The 10,921-nt window shown below is 39.6% G+C and overlaps 1 protein-coding gene across 1 annotated transcript; it reads left to right on the top strand.

Moving 5' to 3' along the window:
* Nucleotides 1-464: 464 nt before the first annotated feature.
* Nucleotides 465-7,505, top strand: grk7a (G protein-coupled receptor kinase 7a). Its single transcript, XM_088335387.1, has 4 exons — nt 465-1,241; nt 2,113-2,568; nt 4,139-4,419; nt 5,284-7,505. Exons 1-4 carry the CDS (start codon nt 645-647, stop codon nt 5,627-5,629), a joined length of 1,680 nt encoding a protein of 559 aa, XP_088191513.1. The 5' UTR covers nt 465-644; the 3' UTR covers nt 5,630-7,505.
* Nucleotides 7,506-10,921: the final 3,416 nt, after the last annotated feature.

Here is a 10,921-nt window from a genome sequence, read left to right as displayed (position 1 = left end):
GGTTGAAAACGAAAGGGATGGCTCTATCAGACTTAGCGCCAATCAAAAATAAGCCGGGAGACTGGAGCAGAATGCAGAACACAATGCACAATGCTAATGTGTGTAGTAGCAAAACAGTGGACATAAACCCCGTTATTAGGAGTTATTTTTATTACAAGTTAAAATATTTAGAATACGAAAAATACTAAGTGAAAATCAGTGTCAATAACAGCAAAAGTTACTATCACCCCTTTTTCAAGGACCACTGATGTAGAGGATAATCACAAATGATGAAGTTAGTGCACAATCAAGGATCCATGCTAGTGATTGCTGTACCTCATGAACAAATATAGAGGGCCGCAAATCTTCTTAGGACAGAGCCCGCTTACGATTCCCTTTCTGTGCACGGCATCCTCGAATAGACCACTCAAAGATACTTAAGCCAAAATCCCTCCCTGGTATTTAATTCTAAATGAGTAATTACTGGGTGTGTCAGTGTGTCTTAGGTTTGCAGGTAAGCTGGGGGAAGGAGCTCATTCTTCCCCTGACTTTTGAGAGTCCCGCAACCTCGGACACACTGCACCGCTCGCAGGAGTGATTCCCTTTGGAGTCGCTGAAGAACCCGTTTGCGTGAAGGGGGTGGCCGAACACGTACAGCCGCCAAAATGTGTGACATGGGGGGACTGGATAACCTGGTGGCCAACACAGCCTACCTCAAGGCCCAGGGTGGCGATGACAAGGAGATGAAAAAGCGCCGCCGCAGCTTGTCTCTCCCCAAGCCGGAGAATTGTGGCGCGGCGCGAACCTCCATCGATAAGGACTTCACCAGCATCTGCGAACGGCAGCCCATTGGCAAAAAGTTTTTCCGTCAGTTCCTGGCCAACAACGCCCAATACAAGCTCGCCGCAGATTTCTTAGACGAGCTTTACGACTGGGACCTGGCCGAAGGTGCGGCAAAAGACAAAGCTCGTCAGAACGTCATAAACAAGTACTGCAAAGCCGACTCCAAAAACTTCTTGTCCTTTCTAAGCGGGGAGCCCGCAGACAAATGCAAGAACGTGACGGATGCCACCTTTGAAGAAGTGATGAAAGGCAAAGTCCAGGATGGTGTGAGAGATTTTTTGATGGGCAAACCGTTTACTGATTACCAGGCCAGTCCCTTTTTTGATAAATTTCTTCAATGGAAGGAGTATGAGAAGCAACCTATTAGTGACAAGTACTTCTATGAGTTCAGGACTCTGGGAAAAGGTGGCTTTGGGGAGGTAAGACTTCATCTATGTCATCAAATCAATGATTACAATTTTTAGACTCCTTGAAAATGCTCTTCAAAGAATATTTTATAAAATTCTCATGCAAACATTTATTGCCAAAATAAATGAAAACACATTTTATTATTAACATCAATTTAAAGTACAAATCATAATGGTATAAGTGGTGTTAACAACCAAGAAGTGATAGCTATACAACACCCAATGCATTGTATTGCAACTATATACAGTCAGTTATTGTCCGGTCAAGGCCAGATATGAAATCTTATTTATGAAATGCTGTAACTGAAACGCGTAAATGTATTTTTTTTTACTGGAACAACCTTGTTAAGTGGTTACGCAACATGACTTACAAGGGATCAAGAGCAGATCCTTGGAGAACTCTTATTAATAAGTGTCATGCTAGTTTAGCCTCCTTGAGACTAGCTCTGTACAAACTAAAGTTAAACATGGGTCTGAACATTTGCACAGCATTGAAATGTTTGCAGCGATATAGTAATAGACAATTAGTCTCTAACAAAACCTTAATCAGAGATGTTAACGGAAGACTACTTCGGCTTATCCCATTATTCCCATTAACCTCCCTGGGGACTCATTACCATAGTACCATAGCCTTCTGAAAATCTAAACATAATCATAATTTGTAAAAACAAGCCACAGTTGTTAAAAGAAATACAGCCTTTTGGTATCAAAACTTAGGTACTTCTTAGAATATTAAAAAGTTGTGGAAAGTAATTCTTTTCTGGTTCTTTCGGTACTTCTCAGACACATTGCTGATTGAATTTTAAGTACAAAATGAAATGCTCTTGTGCTAGATGAGAATAAACCTTGTGTTCAACAAACCTTCTCAATAACCCTTTGCCAGGTATGTGCGGTCCAGGTGAAAAATACCGGCCAGATGTACGCCTGCAAAAAGTTATGTAAAAAGCGACTGAAGAAAAAGGGCGGTGAGAAGATGGCCCTTTTGGAGAAAAAGATCTTGGAGAAGGTCAACAGTCTCTTTCTGGTCAATTTGGGCTACGCTTACGACACCAAAACCCACTTGTGCCTTGTCATGACCCTGATGAACGGCGGAGACCTCAAGTATCACATCTACAATATCGGTTACGACGGCAAGGGCGTGGACAAGGGCATTGAGATGAAGCGCATCATTCACTACACGGCCCAGATCACCACGGGTATTCTTCACCTACATGCCATGGATATCGTTTATCGTGACATGAAGCCCGAGAACGTGTTGCTGGACAGCGTCGGCCAGTGCCGACTGTCGGATTTGGGTCTTGCCATTGAGATTGTCCCGGGAAAAACTGTCTCTCAAATGGTGAGTCGATTCACTCATAACAGCGAACATTATTAGTGCTCTACTCTTTCCTGTTTTCAATTATTGAAGTAATACCTCACAAACCAAATCTGTTCCGGCCTCATTAGGTAAGGATAGAAGTCATTAGGTCATCACTAAAACTAAACCAATGACGTTGAGCAGGTTTTCAACCTTGGTGGTCTTTTCACCTTAAATCCGGACAGGGATTACGAGACTGCTTAAAGACCTGGGCAAATAAGTGTCTCTGTATTTGTTATATAACTTGTCCTTGAGAGATCAGATTATAGCCATGGCATTTTAAGGGTATTTTAGGATAACTTTTAGTGAGTACAAAATTGTTTGTACCTGTGTTACAGTCATTTGTGTACTTACAATATACCTTATACTTTCAACATGTAGCTAGCTAAAACCTTTTTTTAAAAATTTCATTATGTAAGAAAAAGTGAAATAATCCATAGAGAAAAGTAAAAATATGACCTTTTTCTCGCTTGAGGAAAACTCGTCCTTATACCTATGACGTCTTGATTTTCAAACTATGTACCTGTATGTCCTTGGAGATCAGCACTCCTGAACCCATGAATCTTTAGGTCTTGTACTTGCTGGAGCAAAGAGTAAACCCTCAGCTTTTACGAACGTCCCATAATCTCATTATCCAGCTCTGTGATGCCCCTCAGCCAGCTAAAGTGACTGCACTAACCTCCTATGGCAAGCCTGGCTTTGCTCCCCAATCCTCTTAAAAAGCATTATACAGTCTGTCCCTGATCAGATTGACAAAAAAGAAATATCAAATGTTTTGGAGGAGAATGTTATAAGGATAATAATCGGATTTAATTTTTAGGTGAGTGATTGAAACGGCAATCAACAAATCTCCCCAATTTCAATAATGCACAACATATAACATCTGATTTTTACTTTTTTTGCGTTTAAGTATCTTGCTAGCCATCGTCAGAGAATTTAAGTCAATTTGTTGAAACATCTACGTGATGCCTTTAACGGGGCGGCAGTAGCTCAGGAGGTAGAGCGCTCGTCTTGGGATCAAGGGATCCCAGTTCAAATCCCGGCTCGTCCGTGTTACATGTCAAAGTGTCCTTGGGTAAGACACTGAACCCTTAATACGCCAAATAAGCAGGTTAGCTGCAAGGCCGCTATTGGGAAAATGTGGAGCACTTTGGGAAGTCATTGACTTGAAAAGCGCTATATAAATGCAGATCATTTAATTTCATTTCATTTAACGTTCCTCATCTCACATTTTCCAACAAACCAGAAACAGTGTCTTGATATGTAAGGAAGAGGGCCCTCTCAGCGTGTAGACACACATGACTCTTGACAGGTTGTAGGCTTAGCATTGGGATTAAGTTTCTGGTTCGAGACTGTAGTTCACGTCATGCAGGATTAGAGGAGTAGGTGCTGGAGATGGGCACAAGCAGAGAGGAAAACAGGCAAAGGTGAAAGTAAACATGGCCACACATCCTAGTTGGATTTTTTTATTTTGGAATATACCAACCTACCGGTAAACATTCACATCCCATATGTCAGTAAAATACACATTGCCAATGTCTTCCATCTATAGGCTGGTACTGGAGCATACATGGCCCCGGAGCTCCTGAACAAAACTCCATACAGGACATCAGTGGATTGGTGGGCCTTGGGCTGCAGCATCTACGAGATGGTGGCCGGTTACACGCCTTTCAAAGGGCCCGAAAGTAAAAAGGAGAAGGTGGAAAAAGAAGAGGTACAACGTCGTATTCTCAATGAGGAACCCAAGTGGGAGCACAAGTTTTTTGACGCCAACACAAAGGACATCATCCAACAGTTCCTTAAGAAGAAAATAGAAGAGCGCCTCGGCATGAAGTAAGACCTTCCAAAGATCAGTGATTCTGATTGCAATTAATCTGAAAATGAATGAGCTATTTACACCACAAAAGTATAGTTTCAGGCAGAAAAATGAAATGCTCTTCTACGAGATGAGAATTAACTTTTGGTTCAACAAACCTTTCATTCTCCATTCAGAAATTGTTCACTATCTCAAACACAACGGCCACCTACCGTAGTTGATGGATGTACAATTTTATTACTATACGTATAGCCCACATAGACAAAAAAACCACGTTATCTGAAGTCACTTTTAAACTTTTATTTGAGAAGGACTGGATTCAAATGATACATCAATATCTTGTTTTCACCATTCCTTATGGAAGTGATACTCCGGATCCTCCAAGACGGATGAAAATCTATTGAAGACACCATTAGAAAAATGTTCAAAACAGTACTCCTTTTGTAATTAATCAAATTCAAACTTTTTAGCGTGCAAAAACGTAATAAAAAAACAGAATATCCAAACTTAAGAAGGGTTCTTTAGCGCAAGAATGCTTAATTCCTTAACCTTCTCACGTTCATTCTTAACACCAACACCAAGTACCAATATACGACTCACGCTTTTGATAGTTTCCTTAAAAATAGGATGAAATCGCAGATCAAAAAATGAGAATAGCCCCAATATGAAATTGTTGAAATACTACCCCATCAATCACCTTAAAAAAAAGACATATCACCTCTGCTTTGATACCTTGTAATAATACTCGCCATTATTTTACTGACCGAACAAAGATAATTTGTTAGAAGCAAAATCATGTTTCCCTTGTGTCTATAATAACTCAATTTAAAGTTGAGAAATGTCAACAAAGTATAATGATCTTTTTCTTTCCTTTTCTCTAGGGACAATCTGGAGGACCCCAGGAAACACCCGTGGTTCAAGACCATAAACTTTGCCCGTCTGGAGGCCGGCCTGGTAGCGCCCCCGTGGACACCAAAGCCCAACGTAGTCTACGCAAAGGACACGGGCGACATCGCCGAGTTCTCCGAAATCAAAGGCATCGAGTTCGATGCCAAGGACGACAAATTCTTCAAGGAGTTCAGCACCGGCGCTGTTGCAATCCAATGGCAGCAGGAGATGATCGACACAGGACTGTTCGACGAGCTCAATGATCCCAACAGGAAAGAGGGCGGCGGCGGCGGGGATTTAGATGATGAGAAGAAGTCTGGCACTTGTATATTGCTGTGAGAGGACTCTTTTGATTGAAAAGTAATGTTTTAAAATACACTTAACTCACATAGTCAACATTTTAGTACCGGCCTTTCGTGGTCCAGTTCCTTGGTACCGGTACTTACCTTAATTTCAGTATTGTGGACCCATTGATATTAGATGGATTTTTTTTTCTGTTTACGTTTTCTTCCTCAATTCAACTTAGTTTCTTCTGAGCATAATGCCAAAAGATGGCGTCAAAGCAATATTCTAATATTCAAAATTGTATGGCTTTGCGTAATTGAGTTGTTTGGATTTTTAACACACTGCCGCATAAAAAACTGAAATCGATCTCAAAACAATCAGATTAACAAATCTCCCCAATGTAGTGTTAATACTTATATAAAAAAACACTTTACCTATCCCAGAAAATGATGCAACTCTTGAACCTGTTTCGATTATTGTGTTGTTAACACACACATGTAGACACACACACAAAAGTTGAAGAAAATGTATGACATACTCATATAAGTATGTTTTTATTCAGGCAAACCGTTTTCGGTGGACAGATTTTGGTAAGATTTAGGCTTCATCTAACACTTGCTAAAAACAAGCTAATAGATGGGGAATAATTTATAATTCCTAAAACGTTTGCATTTCATTCATTCCGCCTTATACGTCACTGATGAGTTTATAGTTTAGTAGACACTCCAAAAAGGAGGGAAGGCATCAGTGAATTTTGAACTTGCACGGAGAACAGGAAAGCACTGTAAAGAAACCCCTTACAATGCCAAATTCCAAATCTGTTCTAAAAGCCCTTCCGAGCCAATTTTCTTAATAAATCTCATAGGTTACGAAAGCAGATCGGCAATAAGGGTGCGGTTTTCAAAGAACAGCAACATTATACGCCGATAGTGTAAATGATGTAAACAGTGCATAACGAACAACAGTGAGGTATAATAGTTAAAAAAAAAACTGGCACCCTATGCAAATTGCCTCTGCTGGTGTCCAAATATAAAAAAGGAATAAACTATCAACCCCGAACCTCCGAAATCGATCGAGATCCGAAAGGCCAGACTTTTTCTTCATCCTCGGAGGTCAAAATAAATAACCAGTGGTTCTTTTGGCAAGGATACATGAAACATAATAGAGGAACTAAATATGTGAACTTCTTTTATGGTCTACCTTTGGTAGCTGCCAAAGTGAAAGCATTCCATGGCAGGAGTTATGGTGTCGATGACAGTCACAATGGAAAAGTGCTTTCCCCCCCTCACTGTAGTTGGATTACAGTAAAATATCAACCCTTCCTCTGACCTCTTTATTGAACTTTTATTGTAATTATTAAAGGGAAAAAAGTGTAAATATTGTACATGGAGTAAATCTATATATATATAGTCATCAAGACGCTATGTCTCGGAAGCAGTTTAATTGGATTAGTACCCCTTTTGTTGGTGCTATGAAGCAAATCAACCAGAAATAGTTGTGTGTGGACTCTGTTTGGACACAGGAAGGGGACCATGCATGACAAGAGTATGAAGGGGAATTTTTTAGTGAAGAATTCCAATTGTTTAATGTTCTCTCGTATGAATCATTCAAGCCAGGTGCTGAGAAGATTCAGCATTCATGACACCAATCATAATCTCAAGAGAATGTCCAAAACAACAAGACCAAAAGTTCAATAAAGTAGGAAAAGGTTCTTGTCAAAAGTTTCAACGGTGTATGAATATTACCCAGTGTAATCATCTTTGAAGGCTTGTGACACTCCCCAAATGTGAGCTTGAGTTTTTACAGGTAATTTTGAAAAGTCTGACATGTATACTTGTATATATAAACGGAACGAAGTCTGAACATGTTTTGTAGGACGCACATAAGGCTGAAATGTAATTCAATAAAGTGAAAGATATGTCTTTTAAAACATGTCTTGACTATTTTTGTATTACAATTTTAGCTGGAAAGTACTATTACTCTAAAGGCTTTCTCCCACAAATGCCAGATGTTCAAATATTGCTGGCATTTTGTACTGCAAATTTCTTTGCCACTTGAACCTTAAAAACAATATGTGTGAAATGTTAAAACATTTAGCCTTGATTCTAGGAACAGCTGCCCCTAAATACTTGGAGCCCTGGGAAAACCTTATTAGGCTTAACTCTTGTACTGGATGGCTGCGTTCAAGCAGTGTTTCGAGCCTGCACTGACCGTCAAGTTTAACTCTTAGCTGATAACGGGATAACTCTTGTTATCCTTTTGACTTCTTTGGGTAAATCATCCTCAAATCCCTTAAGGTCCTAACTACAGCATGCTCGTGCATCCCTAATTCAGAAGTTTGTTAGTGACAACAGCAGACTAACAATGTGTGCCTGTGCTTCTCCACACAGCAAGCACATGGGGTCTTTTCTGATTTGATAGACCCTGGCCTCAATTGTTCTTGTGTTCCAGTCCTGTTCCTGTGCGTTATTGAGCAGCGCCTCTGTGCTGTCTTTAAGTACAGCCCTTTCCTAACCCTAGCATCATTGTTTCTCTTTGCAAATAGCCTTGGGGTGATGGACCTTCATGCATGGTAAGGAACTTCCTAGTCTCGATATCTGTGGCATGTGTCTCTTCCAGTGGCTGGATATTAGATCAGCATTCTATTGGATCACTTGCAGGGCATAAGTGAACTGAATTGCTTCAATCTTAGTTTTGCTATTCAGATGACTTTTTAGGGAACGGCCTTACACCTCTGCAGGTATTTGATTGTGCCTGACATTTAAGATGCTTTCATGTTTGTGGTTTACCTGTGGGATTCCCAAGTATTTGTAGGTGCCCTCCAAATCTTTCATGTTCCAATATACAAAGTGTCATATGATTTATTCAACTCCTTTGAGATTTTCAACCTTTTTACCACATTTAAGGTTTCAAACATAAATCTAATATATGAAATTACTACATTTATTTAGTCAAAAATCGACAACTACGTTGATAAAAAAGAAAAAAAAGAAAAGCAGGGTATGTAATTTGATTCTGTACCTTTACTTTCAGTGCAGCTAACTCACACCAGAAGTTCTCTAATTCTCTGAGGAATCCAATGTTGTCCTAAATGACTGATTACCATAAATAGTATCCACCTTGTGTAATCGAGTCTTCGGTGAAGCACATATTGGTTTCAATTAAATATTTACAATTAATTGATTTATAAGTGGGCAGCACAGCGGTGCAATGGTTAGCGCGTGCGCGGCACAGTTCTGAGGTCGTGAGATCGAACCTCCTGTGTGGAGTTTGCTTGTTCTCCCCCTGCTTGCATGGGTTTCCTCCGGGCACTCCGGTTTCCTCCCACATTCAAAAAACATGCATGTCAGGTTAATTGGCCGGTCCAAATTGTCCCTAGGTATGAATGAGCGAGTGAGTTGTCTGTCCTTGTGTGCCCTGCGATTGGCTGGCAACCAGTTCAGGGTGTCCCCTGCCCACTGCCCGAGGATGGCTGGGATGGGCTCCAGCACCCCCGCGACCTTACTGAAGATAAGCAGTGCATATAATGGATGGATGGATAGAAGTTATTGATTTATAAGTAATTGATTGATTAATCTGAAGAGACGAGTTTCATATTTTAATCAGGCCTGTCTCCTTCAGGAAAACCGATGAAAAACCTGGCTGAACGTATATTTAGGGGAGTTCTTTTTACTGTTTTAGCAGTTCATGTTATTTTGTCTATATATGTACACACACACACAAGTACTCAATGAAGTTTGAATCATATGCACATACTAATCTACATAGGAGATCTATGAAAAGGCCGAGACAGATAAATATTGTTGGGAATAATGTTGTTATAAATAACGCCGTTAAGTAAAAACCTATTACAAGCCTTTCATTATTATAACATTGCTTATTATTGTTCACAGTCTACTTGTATGCGTTTTGGTGATATTCTAATCATTTAAGATGCGATACGGTTTTTCAGTTTTTGCCAAGTCCCGGGCACGGAAAGACTTTAGTCCGGACTTTAGCGACCTCACGCGGCGACATTTATACTGCCCATTGTTTATTTCCTCTTGTCGCGTTTGAGGTTTGTGTACATTAAAAATTTGAGATGGTTGGTTCTTTCAGAGTGGAAAATTAAGGAATGATTATTTGTAACAATACCATGGCTTATCGTTATTAAAACGCTGCAAAATTTGTCGGATCCAAAAGCTTTCTTTTTTTCAAATTGTAGAACTCACTTTCATCATTAGTTTCATTTTCCCACCACCATTGCTCTGCTGTGTTTATTCCATAAGATTTGCTTTTCTTTTGCCCATAGCCGATTGTAGTTATTAAGGCAATATGCCATCCAATTAAATTAAATTACCTAGTATTCAAAATACAGATAACTGGAAGCCATTTTAAAAAGGGATGGTCTTTCTGTGGGTGGCAGTGATAACATAAAAAAATAATAATCCATCAGGAAACAGATGACAAAAAACAAACAACTTAAAGTCAAAATAAGAACAACATTTCGACTGGAGCTGCTCATTCTTTACTGCAGGTTAAAAAAGACTTGGTTGGACACTTTGGGTAAAAATCTATCAGAAAACCTGTAGTGAAATCAATTACTCTAAAGGGGTACCTTATATTCCAGGGGGTCAAAGTTAAACGGATGAAAGGGCCGAATAAAAATAATACGCAGGACTGATTCATTGTTGAAAAATGTTAAAATGACACACCGTCTGGTGCAGTGTTTTTCAACCCTTTTTGAACCAAGGTACACTATTATTTATACAAAGGTTCCGAGGCACACCGTCTGTCGAAAATGTTTGAAAATGAAGTTATGTCAAATATTTCACTGTACAAACTCATAAGCAGATAAAACGAAGAAAATAATACTTAAATAGATAAAAAAGAATGATGTGCTTTATGTTTTTATTTGTCACAGTGCAATCTTAAACCGCTTTGTTAAACAACTTAAGTTATTAAATGTAGTGTGCTACATCATTGGGAGATAATTAGTATATAAAAACTATATAAAAATCTAATGCCACCTACTGATATGGATGACTATTACGAGTTCCTTGTCTGAAGAAAGCAAAAATACTGAATAATGGCCTGATTTTTGGAAAGATAAAATTGGGCAAATTCCAGCGGCACACCAGTGTGCGCCAGCACACTGGTTGAAAAACACTGGTCCAGTGAACCAAATTTTACCTCTTGAAAATCCAACAAACGTTTTCCAATGTGATCAGATAAATAAAGCAATGTTTTTACAGGGTTCTGTCAGTAATGTTTAATCTTCAAAAGGTCGATCTACGTTCCTACCCTCACCTATGGTCATGAACTGTGGGTTATGACCGAAAGAACACGATCCTGGATACAAGTGGC

Source organism: Urocampus carinirostris, chromosome 1 (assembly GCF_059441175.1).
Source record: "Urocampus carinirostris isolate Australia breed hairy pipefish chromosome 1, RoL_Ucar_1.0, whole genome shotgun sequence".
Lineage (NCBI taxonomy): Eukaryota > Metazoa > Chordata > Actinopteri > Syngnathiformes > Syngnathidae > Urocampus > Urocampus carinirostris.
Note: the sequence above shows the minus strand (reverse complement) of the source record. Positions and strands in the feature narration are given on the sequence as shown.

What these genes read in the sequence shown, in the direction of transcription:
- grk7a (XM_088335387.1), top strand. Translation starts at nt 645, where the DNA reads ATGTGTGACATGGGGGGACTGGATAACCTGGTGGCCAACACAGCCTAC. An exon ending in GAAAAGGTGGCTTTGGGGAG is followed by an intron (nt 1,242 to 2,112) that starts GTAAGACTTCAT and finishes ACCCTTTGCCAG; the next exon opens with GTATGTGCGGTCCAGGTGAA. An exon ending in GAAAAACTGTCTCTCAAATG is followed by an intron (nt 2,569 to 4,138) that starts GTGAGTCGATTC and finishes TTCCATCTATAG; the next exon opens with GCTGGTACTGGAGCATACAT.